Raw genomic sequence first — 20,495 nt, 5'->3', positions numbered from 1 at the left:
TGCACATGGCTTCCTTTCTCTTGCCTCTGGGCCTTTGAACATGCTGTTGCCTGTGGGCTGGAGCACTTTTCCTGCCCTCTTCCTCTGGCTCACTCTGATCTTCCAAGACCTCTGAGAGCCCCTTGCTGAGCCCTAGACCAGGTTGGTCTTATCTACTGTATATTCCTACAGCACCCTCTTTTCTCCTGAATCTGGGCTCATCACACTGCAAGAACTTTTCTAGTCTTTCTCTGGTAGATTAGTTTCCTTGGGAAGGCAGGTACAGGGTCAAGAGAAAAGAAGTTCCTTAAAATTACTGGGGTCTGATCAAAAAGTTTTTTATATTAGACTGGCATTTTGTAACATTTTAGAATTTATGAACTCTTATCAGAGTAATATAATTTTGTAAACCCCCTCAAGAATTTACAACATAATGTTGTCACTTTTATAAACTATGATAAAGAAGTGAATTTAGGTAAAATGTTTTCTTTTATATTAACATTATTAAAATTATATTATAGTGTACAGTTTATTTTAACATAGACTTAAAATTTTAATAGCCTCCATTATATATCAGGAATTTTTCTTTTAGCTAGCAAGTGATATGTACTATTTAATTTATTTAAATAAATTATGAAAGAGTGTGATTTATTAAAATAAATTTAAAGATAAAATATTGTGCTTAATTTGGGACCAACTTCATTAAAATGTAGTTGGAAATTTAATGACTTGCTAATATATATTTTTTAAAATAAGAGAATCCTGGCTTGACCCAATGTTTGGTTTGCACTCTTAAAAAAATGTCTTCTTCTTAAATGTGATTTTAAAGTTTTGTTTTTAAACTGTGAGTTACCACAGATGGTTTCAACTACATATCTTACAGGGAATAACACATTGTAGGTATGGAATGCCTTTTTTCTAACAATTGAAAAGTCAATTTGGTTATGGTTATTCCTATGTCTTGTGTCTTTAACAATGGATTCATAAGATTGAATCACATGAATGCTACATAGTGACCTGGTGAAGACCATCTTGATGTGAACTGGATGACTTGCTACTTATACTTCTAATTGACAATTGCATTTCATCATTTGTATTCTTAGGCTTCTTGTTTTCAACCCATAGTCCACTATGATTATAAATTTTATGATATGTGGCAAAGAATTAAAACAATGAAAAACTGTAGAACGCTCAAAACCACCTTGGCCTAAATGGAGGTTGCCAGGGACTGGAGGGAAGGGAGAATGGGGAGTTAGTCTTTAATGCATATATAGAGTTTCAGTTGGGGAAGATGAAAAAGTTCTGGAGATGGATGATGGTGATGTTTGCACAACAATGTACTTAATGCTGCATTAGAACTGGACACTTAAAAATGGTTAACATGGTAAATTTTATATTGTGTATATTTTACCACAATAAAAAATCACCTTGGCCTAGTTAATGATGTTTGACTTATCGCCGCTAACCTTTGTGCACACTCGTGTGATATACAGAGGCTCTAAACTTTCTAGTTTTAAAGGGAAAACAATTAGATGATTGATTTTAAAAAAGTGAAGTTGCTGCTCTGACTGCCATAGTCATGTGAAGACCCTAGAACACATGTGTCAACTGCTTGGGATTTGCAGTCTACTGCTTGGTCAACAGCCTTAGTAAAATGTAGGTGGACGTATTAGGAGACCAGGGTTTGAATCCTATTTGGGGTAGGTAACTTCTGCAGTATGTCCCATGATGCCAGATCACTAGTCCACATTTCCAGAGCGGACAGGCTATTGCTGCTTTCTTCCTCATCATGAAAAGAGCAGAAAATGCAGGGAACACTGGAGGTGAGGATATAAGGGAGAGAACACTGAAACCGTGGCCTAGCTTTGTGTGCCGTTCATGCCTTGTATTTGCCATTGGGCCTCACTCATCAGTGACAAGGAGTTGGTCCTATGCTCTCTCCACTTTCCCCGAGGCCTCTTGGGGGCGGAAGAAGCAGGTCACTCCACTTGCTGAATGACACTGCTGGGTGTTGCTGTGGGTTGTTTGGAGGGACAGGAACTTTTCCTGGTGGTATGTGTGTCAGTGGGGGCTCACAGGGACCCTTTTTAATTCTTCTCACTGGCCCCTGTGATTCTGTGACCCTGCTTATTACATGTTCAGAAGTGTCAGCTTATTTGAAAGTGATACTTTTATTTTCTATGTAAGTATTACTGAAGGCCATCATACTTCCGTTTGCAGGATGCTAACAGACTCTGGCATCAATTATGGCAGCAATATTGAAAAAAATATTATAGTGGGAAGTGATATTTAGGAAAACCTTGCCAATTTTCATTCTCACTTGGGAGGCTTGTCTTTGCACTCTTTGGTCAGCCCTGGGCAATTAAAACTTTTGTTCCAGTAAAGTTTCCTCCTAAAAAGTTTCATCAATTATGAAAAATGCCCTGTGGGCATTACATTGTGAACTCTTTTGTGGCTATCATAAATAATGGGGCAAAAACACTTGTCAAAATATAGCAGAGCTGATTAGATAATACATCTCTCCTTTGATTTTTGATTGATTTTCTGTTTTAATTTTTAAAGGAATAGCTGTCGCTTCCTTATAAAATAGGAAATGCTCATTAAAAAATATGCAAAACTGGGGCTTCCCTGGTGGCGCAGTGGTTGAGAGTCCGCCTGCCGATGCAGGGGACGTGGGTTCGTGCCCCAGTCCGGGAAGATCCCACATGCCGCGGAGCGGCTAGGCCTGTAAGCCATGGCCGCTGAGCCTGTGCATCCAGTGCCTGTTGCTCCGCAGAGGGAGAGGCCACAACAGTGAGAGGCCTGTGTAACGCAAAAAAAAAAAAAAAAAAAAAGCAAAACTGAAAAGTACAAAGAAGTCAGCAATAAATTCTTCCAACTTCTATTACACCAAAAGAGTTCTACGTTCATTCATTCAATGAGTATACATTGAGGGCTTTCTATGTGTGAGGCACTCTGACACCAGGGATCAAGTCCCTGCTATCGTGAGGCTTATGTTCTGGTGGGAGGATAAGATGATAAATATATAACTAAGTAGATTTATAAGTGTCATAAAGAAGAATAGAATGGGGTAAAGGCATAGAGAGAGTCAGGGGCTCTTTCAAATGGAGTGGCCGCAAGGTTGCTCTGAGAAGGCAGCATCTGGGCAAAGAGTTGAGTGAAGTGAGGGAGCTAACCATGGTGAATGTTGGGGGGAGTGTGCTTCAAGCCGAGGGAAAGCATATGCAAAGGCCCTGAGGTGGAAGTCTGCTTGGCATGTTCTGTGAACAGACAGGCCAGTGTGGCTGGAGACCAGTGAGTAAGGTGAACATAACAGAGAGACTGGAGAGATAGCCAGGGGTTAGGCCATGTAAGGTTTTAGAAAGCCTGCAGCTTTTTTCTGCAACGTGAAGCTGTTGGAGGCTGATGAGCAGGGAATAGACTGTAGGGGAGTGAGGGTGGAGGCAGCAGGAACAGTTAGGAAGCTACCACAGTAATTCAGAACAAAATGATGCTGAGTTGGACTAAGTTGGGAATGGTAGAGGGGATAAGAAGTGGTTTAGGGGCTTCCCTGGTGGCGCAGTGGTTGAGTCCGCCTGCCGATGCAGGGGACACGGGTTCATGCCCCAGTCCGGGAAGATCCCACATGCCGCGGAGCGGCTGGGCCCGTGAGCCATGGCTGCTGAGCCTGCGCGTCCGGAGCCTGTGCTCTGCAACGGGAGAGGCCACAAGAGTGAGAGGCCCGCGTACCACAAAAAAAAAAAAAAAAAAAAAAAAAAAAAAAAAAAAAAAAAAAAAAGAAGTGGTTTAATTCTGGTTGAATTTTGAAGGTAGAGTGAACCAGATTTGCTCATGAATTGGATTGGGAGTTTGAGAGAAAGAGAAGAATCAATAATAAATCTTAAGATTTTTGGCCTAGCAGGTGGTGTCATTACTAAGACAGGGAACATGGGGATCAGGGTGTGTATCAAGAACTCAGGTTTGGGCATGTTAAGTTCTAAGTACCTGTTAGCCATCCAAGAGGAAATGTTAAGTCAGTTATAGGAGCCAGGAATTCAGGGAGGGGTCCAGACTGGAGATACAGATTTGGCAGTTACCGGCACAGAACCAGAAGAGATCTACTGGGAAGCAAGTAGAGATGGAAAAGAAGCCCTAGATGGAACCCTGGGGTGTCAGCAGTTGGAGGTTGGGAGAGAGGAGGAAGGTCCAGTGAAGGAGACTGAGAACGTGTGTCCAGGGGTATATCAGGAGAGGGTGTTGTCCTGGGGCCAAAGAGTGATCCCCTCTGTCCAGTCCTGGTGGTGGTGGAGGAAGCTGGGTCCCAAGAATTGGCTGTGTTTGGCAACGTGGAGATCTTTACTGCCTATCGCGAGAATGGAAGAAGCAAGAGCCTGATTACAGTGGGCTAAAGAGAAAAAGGGAAGAAAGGAAGTAGAGGCTGGGAGTATGGACAACCATTCTGAGTTTTATTGTAAAGAGAGGGCAAGATGAAAAAGTAGCTGGGGAGGAAGGGGGAGAGCAAGGAAACTGTATTTCCTTGGGGGGGGGAATATAACATGTTTGTTTGCTTATGGGAATGATCTGGCAGAGAGGGGAAAAGGATGATACGGAATATAAGTGTATAACTTTAGGAGCAAGGGCCTTGAGTGAGCAAGAAGGTGTGGGTTCTAGTGTGCAGGTGGAAAGATTAACCTAGGCTAGGAGCTGAGACAGGGAGGGCTGGGAGGGGAGGTGGGGGTGGTGGATTTGGTGCCAGGTATGTGGACTTTCTCTTCCAGTGCACACTTTCGGCACATGGAAACAGAATGATGGCTGGCGAGAGTGAAATAATTTTATAAGATTGGCATTATGCCATATGTGCTTTAAAAATAAAAACAATTGAATTTAATTTTACTTGAATCTAACATAAGAAAAAGAAACTGAAGTGAAAGTAAAGAAACTGGTGAACTTCAGATAAATGTTTCTTCTCCACAAAAGATCGTTGTCCTTTAAGTTCTCTCTAAGGTTAAGAAAAATGATTGTGAAAATCATTAGGAGGCTGAAGTCATTGCTGATATTTTAAACTATGTTTTTAGCTAAATCTTCACTTTTTGACAAGACTGGCTGATCCCTTGCCGGGAAAGATTAGGTGATTCATTTTCTTGCCCTTCCTTGTACCTCTCTTTCCCATCTCCCAGTTTTTGTAGCTTATCTGGCTTTTTTTCCTTGGCAGTGTTTCTAACATTTACATTCTGACCTGCACGCTCCTGTTTTGGTGGTCTTTTCTTTTACTGCTTCTTTGTTCCTGTGGTTTTGTTTTGATTGAGCTACTGAGTGCAGGATTTCTGTCTCTCAGGAGGAGTTCATGGGTCTATATAGGTTGAGATCTTTCAAGTTGGCGAATGGCTGAGCCTTTTTCACACTTGAACTTGAGGTGACTCAGCTTGCCATAAATTCTTGGATCACAGTGGCTCTCCTTTAGAATCATTTTAGAATGTGGCTTCATTTATTTCAGGCCTTAAATGTTGCCTGGAACAATCTGGAAAAATCTGAGACCATCCTGATTTCCCGCCCCTACTTTGTTAGACACTTTTCTTTTTCTCCATTGATTCTTAAATAATTCTTTCTTCATCCTTGAAGTTCAAAAATTTAAACAATATCTGTCTTGATATTGATTATTTTATGTACATTTCCTGGTATGTAGTATCCCTTTTCTACCCACAGATTTAGTCCACCCATTTTAAGGAAATTAATTGCTCTGTATTATATCTCTCGGTATTCCTTCTATTTTGTTGATCTTCCTTTGCCTTTACTATGAGTCTTTTTAAGTCTTTTTTCTTAACATGCCATTAATTGGATTCTTTTTTTAAAAAATAAATTTTATTTATTTATTTATTTTATTTTTAGCTGTGTTGTGTCTTCATTGCTGCGTGCAGGCCTTCTCTAGTTGCGGCGAGCGGGGTCTACTCTTCGTTGCAGTGCGCAGGCTTCTCGTTGCGGTGGCCTCTCTTGTTGCAGAGCACGGGCTCTAATCACGCGGGCTTCAGTAGTTGTGGCACGTGGGCTCAGTAGTTTTGGCTCACGGACTCTAGAGCACAGGCTCGGTAGTTGTGGCGCACAGGCTTAGTTGCTCCGCGGCATGTGGGATCTTCCTGGACGAGGGCTCAAACCCGTGTCCCCTGCAATGGCACGTGAATTCTTAACCACTGTGCCACCAGGGAAGCCCCATTAATTGGATTCTTAAAAACCTTTAATTGTGAAAAATTATGCAAAAGTAGGGAGAATAGTGTTATGAACTTCCATATCCCCATCACCCTGCTTCGAAAATCCTCAGTTCATGGCCAGTCTTGTTTTATTTATATGCACTCCCCACCACCCCCTGTCACTCTCCTCCATCACTTTGAAGCAAATACCAGACATTATTCATCCTTGAATATTTCAGTATTTATCTCTAGGAGATAAGAACTCTTTTTTTTTTTCAACTTAGCCATTAATAAGTTTCATCTATTCTGTTTATAATCCATTTATTAAATATGTAATGACATTGCCTTTGTGTTAGATCAGTAGCTTTTTTGCTCTGAAGATGTGATGGGTTATCATAGTTGCTGGACCTCAAAATCAGGAAGACAAAACTCAAAGGACAAGCCGGAGAATTCTCCCTGATACACAGTGGTGACACATTGATTGGGCAACAGTAGCAGGAGTTGCATAGACAGGAAGTATCCGTTGGTTCCTTGGTGTTCTCTGAATTTCTAGTGTTCATGTGAAATGTGGAAGGAATGGCAGGAGGACCCGGAATGTACAGTTTCTTTTCAAGCAAGAAGTGAAACTTAAGCCCTTTCTGATTTAGTAATGACCAGGAAGAAGGAGCTGAGTGGTTTGAAGACTCTGTTCTAGTTCTGCCTTTGGTGGCCATGTGTTTTATTCCATAGCTTTTTAAATCTTCAGGTCAAGACCTTCTACTAGGTCATGAAATCAAATTAGTGGGCCATAACCAGCATTTAAAATGTAAAAAAACAGACTTCATGGAATATGTATTATTTCATGAAATTGTGTTTCCTGTGTGTATATGTGTTGGCTTGTAAGAGTTAGGAAGCCACTAATTTATTCTATTCAATTCCTATCACTTCCTATACCTTCTTGTCTAGAAAATTAAAGGATTAAAGAGCCCATGAGACAGATTTGATTTATGTATTTAACAAAAGCATATATGGTATTTTCAATGTACCAGGAACTATTCTAATTACTTTACAAATGTTAACTCATAAAAACTCTAAGAGGTAGGTACTATTATTAATGAACTTTGACACAGAGAGACATTGAGGCACAGAGAAGTTAAGTAATTTTCTCAGGGTCACACACCTAGTAAGTGATGGAGCTGGCATTTTGAGCCCAGACAGTCTGTTTTCTAGTTATAGGCAGGCATGTCATATACAATCAATAGTGATCATAGATGCCACTTACTAAATACTTTCTTTGTGTTAAGCAAGCTCAGAGAAAGTTGAATGGTAACTCAGATTTTGCTCTGCTGCCTCTCCAGTTAATAACATCTCTAGGTAGGCATGGACTTTTTGCTTCGATTTCCTTCAAGAAGAAATGATATAAAGGTGTTTTCCCACTCCACCGCAACACAAATACTTAAATACTCAGAGTTAAGGCAGTAAGAATGAGGACTTTTGTGTGATAAGCTAAAGAAATTCAGGGATCCCAATCAATACTGCCAGCTAGAACTATAGGATTCCAGTATGAAAGGCAACTAAATGAGTCCATGTCTCAGTTTCATTTAAAAAAATGTAGGAGAGTGGGTAAGAGCCCTGTTTTAGAATTGAATGCATCTAGGTTCAGATCCTGTTGTGATCTGTAACTATCTTGGTGACCTCAGGCAATTAACTAATGTCTCTGAACCTCGGTGGTCCCCATCTGTGAAGAGGGCGGAATCATGATTGACTTTTTTTTTTTTTGGTATGCGGGCCTCTCACTGTTGTGGCCTCTCCCGTTGCGGAGCACAGGCTCCGGACGTGCAGGCTCAGAGGCCATGGCTCACAGGCCCAGCCGCTCTGCGGCATGTGGGATCTTCCCGCACCGGGGCACAAACCCGCGTCCCCTGCATCGGCAGGCGAACTCTCAACCACTGCGCCACCAGGGAAGCCCATGATTGACTTTTAGTAGAATCTTACTAGGTACCCGGCATATAGTAAACACTTTACCTATTTTATCTACGTTATCTCTTCTATGCTTTACAACAATCCACTGGTGTGGCTGCTGTTACAAACTCTATTTTATAGGTAATGAAACAGACTTAGAGAGATTAAGTGTCTTATTCAAGGATACACAACTAGCATGTGGCAGAGCTAGAATTAAAGCCAGGTCTTTCTGAATGCAATGTCTGAGCTCTTAACCATTCTGCTTTATTCTAAACTTATCCCACTGGGATGTTTTGAGGATTAAATGAGATAACATACCTTTACACTTAAATGGTGACTCAATTTTCTGTGAGTCACATAGAAAGTATTTAATAAATGGCATCTGTGATCACTGTTGATTGTATACCTGCCCATAACTTTTGTAGAAACACTTTACCTGTTTATAGAAAACAAACTGTAGTCAACTAAATCCGTTCTTATAACCAACCAATCACTTCACAAATATGTTGAGTCCTTGAAAAATAACTATTAGTTAGCTATTCTCAACTCTCTACTAAGCAGATACTTTTGTTGGGGAATAAGTTTCATCGAAGAAAAGATGATCTATCCGGCATCTAGAACAGTGCCTGGCCCATGGTATTTGTCTTAGTCTGGGTTCCCTAGAATTAGAGCTCTAGAGGCAAAAGCTTACACTTTATTTGTGAGAGCCATCACAGGGAAGCAGGAATGAGGAGAAAAGGGAAGCGAGAAAGGAAGAAAGAAAGCGAGAAAGTGAGAACTGATTTCTTTTGCTTTCCACCTAGAGGGAGGGAGAACAAATATAAGGGACTGCTTAGAGGCTGGCCACAGCTTCATGACAGGCTGATCATTTGGTCTTGTGGGACATCCTCAGAGAAAATATGTGAAGCTACTACATCTCTGAATGGTCCACTGGGGAAAGGAGGGAGAAGATTTCATTTGCCAGCTCCCATCCCCTCTTACTCAGGGATTGATGTCCTAGAGCTTCAATTCCCCTGTGCTTCTTCATGGCATGGCTGGTGGCTGAGCAGGTCCCTCCAAATCCCATGCCTCAGTGGCGACAGGGAAACCCTGGGGTGGGAATTGAGAGGCGTGTAACACAGGTACAAGGCAAGGGGCTGTCAGGGAGGCCCACCAGCATGAAGGACTGGAACAGTCATAGCAATTGGAGCAGTACAGGCTGACCCAGCCTGTCAGGAAGGTGGTTGTGTTCATCTTGGGTGGTGCATAGCAGGCTCTCAATAATGATCGCCCAAGTTAATAAACTCTTTGCCCTGCTGTCTTCTTTAAGTAATTTGCAGTTATTGACACCTTGATACATCTCTTTCCATTCTCACTCTAGTTTCCTATCTCCTTTTCTTTTGCTTTCACCCTAAATGAGGGTGTCCCCAGGCTTAGGCCTACTTCTCTTTCATTCTCCATGCTTTCTATGGGCAGCTGCATTCGCTTTCATGGTTAACTTCATACTCCCATCTACTTGCTGATGGCTCGCAAATGTCTCCTTCCAGACTTGACCTCTCCTGAGAACTCCAGACTAGAGAACAAAACTGCATTTTCCAATAGGAAGTTCCACAGGCACTTCAAAGGCCGAGTGAATCTCCTGGTCCGCTGCAGTCATCTTTGTCCCTTTTCCCAACAACTAAATAGGGGCTTGGTCCATGCTGGTGGAACTAAATCTGAAACAATGTGCCAATACTGTAGGCCAAGCTGGGTCCTACACAAAATGAAGTAAATCCTTCAGAGCCAGCTCTCTAGGAATTTAGGGTCTGGATTTTAGGATTGATCTGGTTTGTTTTCCATTCAGTTACGCTGGAGCCTGGAGCAGCATACAGTTTACCATTGTCCATTACTATAGTGGACATGTTGAAATTGACCTTTAGTATTTTCTGGAGTTGATTTCAGGGAAGTCCTTGGGTTTTTGACTCTTCTTGTGCTGTCCTTGTGCTTTTCAAGACCCTTACCTTGCTTTGTCCACAGTTTACAGACCCCTTTGGAACAGTGTATCTGATCTGCTCATCAAGCTTGCGTGCCCTTTCTTGCTTTTCCATCCCCGCCCCCCCCATTTCTCTCCATGCTCTTCTGAATAAACCTTCAGATCACTGTGCTGTACTCACACAGGCTCCTGGGCTTGATCTGACCATTTCTGCCTCCTCACCTTTGCCCTAGTAATCACAGCACTCCTTCCTCTATAACCCTTACACCTCTTTAAATCCTCCCCATTTCCAGACCTGAAGACTAACTCAGGCTGATCCTGGTTTATACTGATCTCCTCTCTGAGTGTAATCTGGGACCATTATTTTGGCACTTAGCACACACAGTCCTATACAGTTGAATGCTTTTGCATTTAGTCTCCTTTTTTTCCCAATTGGATTATAAGCTCCTTGAAAGCAAGACAATGTCTTATATTTTCTTGTGTGTTCCAATGATTTGTCACTCAGATCTTTGCACAGAGATGGTATGAGACAAATATTTGCTAGATTTGTTGGTTGGTTATCATGGTCCTTGGGAATTCACTTCCACTTTGTCTCTAGCAATCAATCAGGGGCATCAGACTAGGTAACATTTCCCAGAGGAGCTGTTGGTCATCTCATTCCAAATCTTTAGTTTGTAGTACAAGTTAATTCTAGACTTTGGACCTTAGGAATTCTGTTTCTTAAACATCTCAGGCAAGGCCTAGGAGCTAAAATTACTACTTTGGCATTTGATGTGGCAGCTTGTTCATTTGGGAGCCTTTTGTCTTTGACTTTCTATTGAGTCACTTAAAAGAACCAAGGCGGCCTGCCAAGAGCAGTCCTGATGATTAAAGTTCATTGAGATATTCTCCTTCATACCCTCCCGTCTCATTGGCTTTATGAGGCTGCTTTCTGTGTCTTCACTTGGCGACTCAACAATTAATTAATGGACGTCCTTCAAGGCCATTTTTCTCCTTCTCCTTCCCCCTGGCTGGTTTCTCCTTGTCTCCAAAGTTGCATGCATTGTTCTTAGGTAGTGTGGAGTTAATGCGAGGGGAGGAAAGGTTCTTTCTTTCATAACTTTGGGGAAATCTACTGCACAGGGCAGACAGTTTTGAAGATGGCCAAACTTAAAATTCGACACAAAGAACTATAGTAAAAGGAAAGCCAGAGAGGCTAGCACTCCAGTTGCCACCACCCCTCCTCCCTCCCACCAAGGTAACTGTCTTACCTTTGAACCCAACGATCTCTCTTACATGTCCAGTTTGCTCACCACTGTATAGGAAGGGATAGCTTGGACTCACTAGCTTTAGGATCAGTGTCTCTAAAGTATGTATTATTACTAGTGATTAGCGTTAGTATGTGTGGGGGTTTTCCACTCATGGAATTCTCCTATTCTTTTTGACCTCTGTACTGTTCAGCCTGGATTGCTCATTAATGCTCACTCCATCTCTTAATTTAGAAGGCCTAGGAACCTATCCAGCAGACCTCCTCCACTCTGATCTTCCTTCAGCTCTGTTCCCATCATGACACAAACTTTCACCAGCTCCATTTCTGGCTTCTTGAAATCCAAATTACCCTGTTAGCCTTTGGAGCTGCTCCTCCCTGTGCACCCTTATCTCTGACCTACCCTTACGTGTCACCTTTTGTTCTGGTGAGGCCAGCTTCCTCACTATCTCATAAAGAGGCCGTGCTCAAACATTCCCATCTCTCCGCTTATGTTTTCCCTTCTTCTGGAAGATTGTCTCCTCACCCTTCCATTTATTGAAATTTTACCCATCCTCAGAATACTAGTTCTGACTTCTCTTTCCTCCCATTTTCTCTCTTTATCCTCTGCTTCCTTCCACAAATTTCAAGCCCTACTTTATGCCAGGTATATGTTTTGGGAGTATGTGAGCCAAACAAACAATTTCTCCCCCTCAAGGAGTTTAGTCTTTCTCAAGAAGCCTTACTTTAGCAATGTTAGTCCCCACTGCTTTGAGTCCTTAAGACTTTTACTTGTAATATTTCTTCTCAGTTTCATTCTTGCAGTATACTATAATAAAGAATTATATATTTAATTATATATTGCATAATTATGTAAATAATTATGTATTTTTTGAAAGTGTATTATATATTTTGATCGTGTTTTCACAATTAGATTGTAAGTTCCTTGAGGACAGGGACCTTCATGCTTTTGAATACTTGAGAATTCCCTACTTAGTCCACTAGGAATCCTTTGTTTGCAAGAGGCAAAACCCCAATGCAAACTATTTTAAGCAAAAACGGAATGAGTTGGCTTGTATGCTGGAAAGGGCTAGGGATAGGGCTGGCATCTGGCCATGATTGATTCAGGGGCTCAAGTTTCCTTTTCCCATACCTCAGCTCTGCTTCCTCTAGGCTGGCTCCATTCCACTAGTGGTGGCAAGATGACAGCACTGTCTCAGATTGACATTGTCCCCAGATCTTGTAGCTCCTAAACAGGGCCTGGAGGTAACATCTACCATCTTTGGAGAGGCCGGAGGTGGAATCAGCTTTGTCAAAAGCACTAAGAGTCGGGGAGGATATGGATGCAAGGAAGGGAAAACAATAAGTATGTCACATCCACATATTCTGGAAGCTTAGTAGCTATTTGTTGATTGATTGTTTGGATTAACTTATGTTTGTTTCTATGCTATATTCAATAGGGTAAAGTAAGGAGGAAAAAGGCCATCAATCACACTCTTTGAGGAAGAATATTTGCTGTTTTCTAGTTTGCTAAGAGTAGCTTGATGGCTTTTATTGGCATACTGACTACTGAGATAAGTAATAATGCCAGTCACTGAAAGATGTGGTAAAGGAAGTTGATTGAGGGTGATACGTGTCTTCCCTCTCTCTGCTGTCACGACACTGTGTGCATACCTCATTTATTTATATTATTGTTTTACTGTGTTTGTTTTAGGTTTTTTACTTGTCTCTTCCGGACTGCTCTGCTAACATTGACAGAGGACTTTGTCTTTGTACTCTCAGAGCACCTGGAAGGTACTCAAATAAATATTTGTGACAAGAGTAAGTAAGAAAGAACTTTGGCTTAGGAACCCAGTGACCTGTGTTCCAGGCCTAGATCTGAAGCTTAATAGCTGTGTGATCTCCAGAAATTCCTTCCCCTTCTCTGGGCTCTGGTTTGGTTATCTGTCCAAGAAGAAATTTAAAGGCCTTCCCATTACTGAGTTTGTAGAAAGGCAAACCTGCAGGTAAAGAGTGAGACTTGGCAAGGTATTCCAGCATTCTGTTTCCCAGAGAACAGTTCTGAGAGGAGCCGATGACCGTCGTGATAAGAGGTCTTGGTAAGAGATATGGAGAGTAGAGCCTGGTGAAAGCCTCAATTGTCTTCTTATATAACACTTGCTGGAAAGGTACTAGGAATTCATATTCCTGAGATGGCCGAGGTGACATCATGTGTTTGTGAAAGGCTAAAAGCAGGAGAGGCAGATTTTGTGGAAAAAGACCGGCATCAGGCCTGGTTCCCAGTGGGGAACCCAGGCTGACCTCATGCTCAACGGGCTCTGAGCACGACCTGTGGGAGTGGCAGCTCTTGTCCCCTAGGTGCCAGCACGTCAAGGAGAAGGGAAGGATGTGCCTGTGTTGATCTCCTGAAAGATTACGTCTTTCTCCCGGCCTCCCCCCGACACCCATTTTCTCCTCAGAGATAAGGGTTCATAGGAGGGGTTTCCGTGTGACTTAATAAGACAGAATTCCTAAAAAAGGAGATGAATTTTGGAAGAGGGAAAGAAAGGGGTTAATATCTTTGGATTGGAAGCAGTGAGCTGAACAGAATCCCCCAGTACTCTGCTGACTGATGAATTTCCTGGGTGTTCTCTGAAGTGAGGACAGTTTCTAGAGGAATGTGTCACCTGCATTGGCAGGTGTTATATAATTTTAGAGTCTCCATGATTGTCTCTGTGGCAGGGCCCTGTTTTTGTTAAATGATCAGTATCCTGTTAGGTCTAGTTTTTCTTTGAATTTCATCCGTTTTGTGTCCCTTCAGCTTCTTTCTAAAAAGGAAGTGAACCTCCTTCTAACTCCCAGGACAGGTGTAGTTAGGATCTCAGCTATGGCCAAGCGTGGACGAGGAGTCAGCATATCCTGGGGGAAGCTCTTCTGGACGTGTGTGCTGAGCCTGCATTTGAACTCATACGTGAAAACACTCCTTGCCAGGTTTTGATCCGACACCCTTCGGAAATGGTGGAATGGTGATCTGCCAGTGGAGTTCAATGTCCTGGCCAAGCTTCCTGTCCTGAGGGACAGCTTCTAAGATTTGCTTTAAGAATATTCAATGCGGAACTGAAATTCAGCCCATACAAGTGGAGAAATGAAAACTAAGAATTCCTTCCTTCTTTTAAAAAAAAAAAAAAAAAAAATTATTTATTTATTTATTTATTTAGGGCTGTGTTGGGTCTTCATTTCTGTGCCAGGGCTTTCTCCAGTTGCAGTGAGCCGGGGCCACTCTTCATCGCGGTGCGCGGGCTTCTCACTATTGCGGCCTCTCTTGTTGCGGAGCACAAGCTCCAGACACGCAGGCTCAGTAGTTGTGGCTCACGGGCCCAGTTGCTCCACGGCATGTGGAATCTTCCCAGACCAGGGCTCGAACCCGTGACCCCTGCATTGGCAGGCAGATTCTCAACCACTGTGCCACCAGGGAAGCCCCCTTCCTCCTTTTGGTGCCTGTTTGCTGGACCATTTTCCCCTTAGTTGGCAGGATGGCACTCAGCAGGACATGCTGTTTTGGTGGGGTTCAATTTTTGTATTGAGATATAATTCACATACCATAAAATTTACCCCTTTGAAGTGTACAATTCAGTGGGTTTTTTGGTTTTTGTTTTTGTATATTCACAAGATTTTGCAACCATCGTCACGGTCTAGTTCCAGAACAGTGGAGTTACATTTTGACTTGAATCTTTGAATGAAATGCTAACCAAAGGTTAACTCTGATTTTCAAGAAACTTGTTCTAGAACTTTGGTCCCTTTTGCAAGGGAAGCTGCAGTTTTTATTCAAGTGTCATTTTTGTAAAACATAACAGAAAAAGAGTCAGAGGACATTGAAATGTTCTTAGGCTTATTGCCTAATATTTTTTGCCTGCTACTGATGATTTTTAAATCTTTGGTCTGTAGGTGGGGGCTTAACACCATGGCTAATCTATAATAAAGAATATTTGAAGCAAAGTAATGAGACTGTCTTTGCTTTCTTTTCCTTCCTCTTCTTGTCAAGCCATGCTTCATTAGGGCAGGGCTTGGGCCTGTTTTGTCCTCTGTTGCCATCACCTAGCATAGGGTCTGCTATATAGTAGGGGCACAGTAAAGATTTGCTGAATAAATGGTCTGTGTGGGGTGCCCAGGGGAGGTCATTTTTGGCATGTATCACTCCAGGTCGTTCATGGTGACCTTTGTACTTTGACTTTCTGGATGGCCATGAAATACATTTATAGCCCTGAGATACAGCTGCATGTAGAACGTGAGAACTTGACTTCTTCAGTGTGGTTCTAGGGACAGAATCTACAAAGATCCCATCATCCCCAGCTCCCAGGAACTCTCATCCAACTATAAACTGAATTTGCAAAGGCTTCTTGAGTTGGTGTGGTGAAGCACTGTGGGTGGTGTGATTGTATGTCTTTGCGTGTATACATGTGTGCACGTGCATTCTGGCCTAAGCACATGATGGAACTGTGTGGATGGAACTGTGAGGAATTCCTCCATGTTTTTATAAATTGCCCCTTTCTTCTTTCTGCCCTTGTAGTTTATTGGTCGGCGGGGGTGCAGAGGGGCCTCCAGCCTGGGCCCATGGCCCAGGAGTGCTGGCATTCAGTGACCTATTGTTTCCTGCCCCTCATATGCATGGACAGAGGACTGGGTCTTGCACAGCTGCCTTCTTGGGGACCATTGTTTGTCTCTGCAGCAAAAGCAGCAGCAGCAAAATCCTGGACAGAGCACATTTTGCCCTGGACAGAGCAGCCATTCTGTCTTGGAGCTGCAGGCCTGGAGATGGGGGTAGTTGGAGTCTCCCTTAAGTGCCTGTGCAGAGGCTCTGAGGGTGGGAGCCAGGGCGGCATCTCCTTCTATGGGGAGGGGTGTTGGGGGAGGGGAGATGCTCAGTGGAGTCGCATCACTAATTAACCACAGTGGCAGGTGGTATCTCTTAGCAAAGACTCTCCTTTTCCTGGATAGGGGTGGGGTTATCGCATTCTCACTTCCTTCAAAGCTGCCCTGTAGAGGAGATCTAGGAAGCAGGAAGGGATCCAGACCAGTTGTGGACTAGTCGAAACATGGGCTAGTTAGTGAGTCACTGGGCTACTCCAAACTTGACTCTGGGGGCCTGAGTCACCACCTCATCTGGAAGATGGGGAAGGGGATATTCCACGGTTTGGAGTGAGAGAAACTGTGATTCCCCCAGAAATACCTCAGAGACCCCAGACTCTTGTTCGTTTCTCTTTTTTCCCTGCCCCACTGACAACCTCTTTGACAAGTCAAGGCAAACCTTCATTTGGCTTCAACCCCACTTGCACCTAATTGTATGAGCCTTTGGTAAATTACTTGTCATGCTTCAGTTTTCTCATCTGTGCAATCAGGACAATTGGGATACCAATTATGGACTAGTAATAAAGGTTAAAGGAGATGATGTGTATAATGGTGTTCAGTAAGCACGTGCTCCCTTTCCTTCAGGGGCCCGGAGGGGATGCCTGAGGTTGGAGTGCACTTTGGGTAATGCTGCCCATTTGTTGAGACACCTAAGGAGGTCAGGGTGGAATTCCATGCTGGCTGGATGCACGCTGGGGCTTCTTAGATTAATTCACGTATCATAAAGGCCTCCTATGAAGTGCTTCTTCCTCAGACAGGACAACCCTGGAGCGGTCTACCTCTGGAAACCCATGGGTATTGTGGGAATTTGCTTAGCCTCCTCTTTTTATGGTGAAGGTGGAAGGAAGGTCATCCATCCTCCTGTGCTCCCTTTCTGCTCCACTAATTAGAGAGTTTATTGAAGCAAAGTCTTAAATGAATTACAAGTGACTCAGAGAGGGCTGATAGCCCCTTGCCTATCCACATCCTCTTGCACATCTGTTACTGAATGGGTACCTGGAAAGCCTTTTCACGCTAAGATGCCCTGATTCTTATTTAATGGACAAGTTGTAAGTAATATCAATGAGCATCATGAATGTCCTCTCCACCCACAGTCTGCCTACCCAGTGGCTACTACTACCAGCTACTACCTCTATCTATCAAAGATAGAAAGAGGACAGATGCCTCGAGGAATAGTCTTCGGCAAGGGCTGTTGCCTTTAAGAGGCCCAGAAATCCCTGGCAGGAACCAGATGCCTGGCATGCCCTCTGCAGATCTTCCCCCCCAACACCCCTGTAATCAGACTCCAAAAAAACACAGAACAAGAGAGCTTTGATGAGGTAGGCGGCTTTTCTGCGCAGCCTTCTGTCTGCTTGAAACAATCCTCCGGTGCTCAGTTTCAGTTCAGGTGAGGTTACTGCAGGCCTGGTTGGCATTGGTGGTTGGCACGGGAGGAGGCAGGGAGCCGAAGAGGGTGAGAACTACACTCACAGATCACCTGAGATCACCCACAAAGGACCAGATACTTGTGGTACATCCTGATATCTGTAAAAACAAACAAAAATGAAGATGGGGATGGATGATGGACCCACAGCTACTCCAAGGCGAAGCCAAATGTACCATTTGCCCATCCCTCATTGCTTCATAAAAGGAGTGGTTGGCAGGATTTTCAACATCATAGCTTCGTTCCTGGATTTGCCTCTGATTTATCCGCAGCTCAGATGAAAACTCTAGATTCCACACCCCCACCCTATGCATTACAGAGCATAGACTGAAAGCACTGTTACAACTCTATTGTTGGAGAATGAATTTGGAGCATGCAGAGGAAAGGCGTAATAATACAGGTGCTCTTTTTCCCTGGGATTGGAGTTACTGTCACATCCTAAGCTATTGGAGCTGAGCAGGCTTGTGGGGGGTGGGGGGGAAGAAAGGGATGAAAGAAGTGACTCCACTGTGACTCAGATGGGGGTTGGGACATAACTTCAGCAGGATACGCACTGCAGGCCTTGCAGTCTGCCTTTGGCAAGCTGCTTCCTGCGGGTGCCAGATCTCTTGTCAGTAACGAATGCAGTGTTGCATCTGAGGCAGATCTGGTTGTATCTGGAGCTGCCATTGCTGCAGTTCCAGAGAGGGTGTTTGCTAACCCTGTACGAGCATTCTGGCCAGCCAGAAAGCTGCCAAGCTAGAGCTTAACTAGAAATATTTCTAGCTTTGACACAGCAGAGGCTCTGCGCATCCGTGAGGATGAAGCATCAGAGATATGAGTGATATTTATTGGTGAAAATATCAACTTCTTGAAGACTGATTACATTCAGTGGTATTGGAAACTATGGAATCTGATTGACACTTAATGGTTTGCATGCCTAGAGGTCTGGCTGCTTGTTTCATTCTTGACTGCCACTATTTGCCCTTGGGCAGAGCCCTTTCTATCTCCATTAAAATATCCTGACCTCTCCCCCTACTTCATGAAGATGTGGAAAAACAGTTTGAAATAATGTGAGAAAGTATAAAAAGTAGGAGTTTGGCCTCTAAAGTCAAGCTGTTTGGGTTTGAATCCCGGCTCCACCACCTAATAGCTTGACTTCTTTTTAAGAGTCAGTTTTCTCATCTTTAAAATAGGGATGAAAGTAGTACTAACCTAATAGGATGGTTGGGAGATAATTCATTTGGCTCCCTTCCAGAAAGGAGCCTACATTCTGACACCGTGCTGGAAGCACAATAAGTTGCTTGTTAAGGGGTAGCTCTGAGTATTATTATGTCTGATAAGCAGTTTCTCTTAAATGATTTAGCAGATCCCTGGTTTCAGTGTTCTTTAAGGGTCTGAAAAGAGTTGGTGAGTTTTGGTGGTGCCTCACATCACATTTTAAAAATTAAAGCCTTTAAGTTCCCCTTAGCACAGGGAACAACTAAATGGAAGGGGTAAATGTTGGTGTTATGGATTTTTCCAGGGATCTCTGTCTGACTGCCTCACCTCGCTTTCATTGCAGAGATCCGTGCTCAGCTCACAGAGCAGATGAAATGCCTGGACCAGCAGTGTGAGCTCCGGGTGCAGCTGTTGCAGGACCTCCAGGACTTCTTCCGGAAGAAGGCTGAGATCGAGATGGACTACTCCCGCAACCTGGAGAAGCTGGCAGAGCGCTTCCTGGCCAAGACGCGAAGCACCAAGGACCAGCAGTTCAAGTAAGGACACTGTGGCTGTTACTTTTAGAGACGTTGAGAATGGGGTCCAGGATGGAGGGAGGCAGGGTGTGCCACCTCCATCCAGTTGTATTTATGAAGCAGGTGACCTAGTGATTTCAAATTGACTGAGGGTTGAGAGCCCTCAAGGACTTCTCCTTTTCCAGATCAGTCTTACATTCAGTTCGATATCTTGGAGAGATCAGAATAGATGATGAACCATGCTTCTAATAACAGCAGACACCTCTAAAGCTCTTCCTATATGCCAAGCATGGTTCTAAGGGCTTTTACATATTTGTTAATTCACTTAATCTTCACAATTCCATATGTTAGTTATTGTTATATCCCCAACATACAGATGAGGAAACTGAGTCATAAAGCGGTTAAGGAACTTGCCCAAGGTCTCTCTCTCTCTCTCTCTCTCTCTCTCTCACACACACACACACGCGCACACACACACACACACACACACCCCTAATAAATAAATAGCAGAATAGCAGAGCTGAAATCCAAACCCAGGCAATCTGGCTCCAGAGTCTATGTTCTTAACCATTTCACCAAACTGTCTTTAACTGGAAGAAATGAATGTTGTAGCCATAAATCTAAGTCGCTGTGCAGACAGTTGCTAAAGCCTATTCCTTCTACATTTACAGTATTTTATACAACTGGCCCCTTCACTTTGTTCTCACTGCCATTGCATTAGTTTAGATCATCATCATCTTTGCCTGAGTGATTGCAATACTTACTGTATCATCTTTAGCAGAGATTCTCAGTCCTGGCCACACATTAGAATTCCCTGGAGAACTTTTTAAAAATACTGAAATCTGGGCCCCACTCCAGATCAATTAAACCAGAATCTCTGGGAGTAAGGCCTGGGTAACAGTGTGGTGTAAAAGCTTCCCAGATGATTCTAACGAACAACCAGCGTTGAGGACAACAGTCTTCAGCTTCTCCCCGTTCCAATCTGCCTGATGATCCATTATTATCAGATTTTGTCTTCCTGGAACACCCTGGGGAATCAGGCAGTTTCTCTGTGCGATGGCCCCCCGATGTCTGTGTTCTTGATACTGAAGATGTGGTCTCCCAAGATCAGCACCGCCGGGGTTTTGGAAATGCAGAATCCCAGGTCCCACTCCCAATCTGCTGTAACAAGAGCCCCAGGTGATTTGTGTGCACATTTAAGTTTGAGAATTGTTGC

General features: G+C 43.4%; 1 protein-coding gene across 12 annotated transcripts in view; it reads left to right on the top strand.

Annotated features, from left to right (window-relative positions):
* Positions 1-20,495, top strand: part of SRGAP2 (SLIT-ROBO Rho GTPase activating protein 2) — a 240,734-nt gene that overhangs the window by 75,613 nt on the left and 144,626 nt on the right. For all 12 annotated transcript variants that reach the window (XM_059070876.2, XM_059070914.2, XM_059070844.2 and 9 more), the window contains exon 3: positions 19,108-19,300. In XM_059070876.2, coding sequence (XP_058926859.1) covers positions 19,108-19,300 — 193 coding nt within the window. The remainder of the gene's footprint in view (positions 1-19,107; positions 19,301-20,495) is intronic.

The sequence above is a fragment of the Kogia breviceps genome, chromosome 1 (assembly GCF_026419965.1).
Source record: "Kogia breviceps isolate mKogBre1 chromosome 1, mKogBre1 haplotype 1, whole genome shotgun sequence".
Taxonomy (NCBI): Eukaryota; Metazoa; Chordata; class Mammalia; order Artiodactyla; family Physeteridae; genus Kogia; species Kogia breviceps.
Note: the sequence above shows the minus strand (reverse complement) of the source record. Positions and strands in the feature narration are given on the sequence as shown.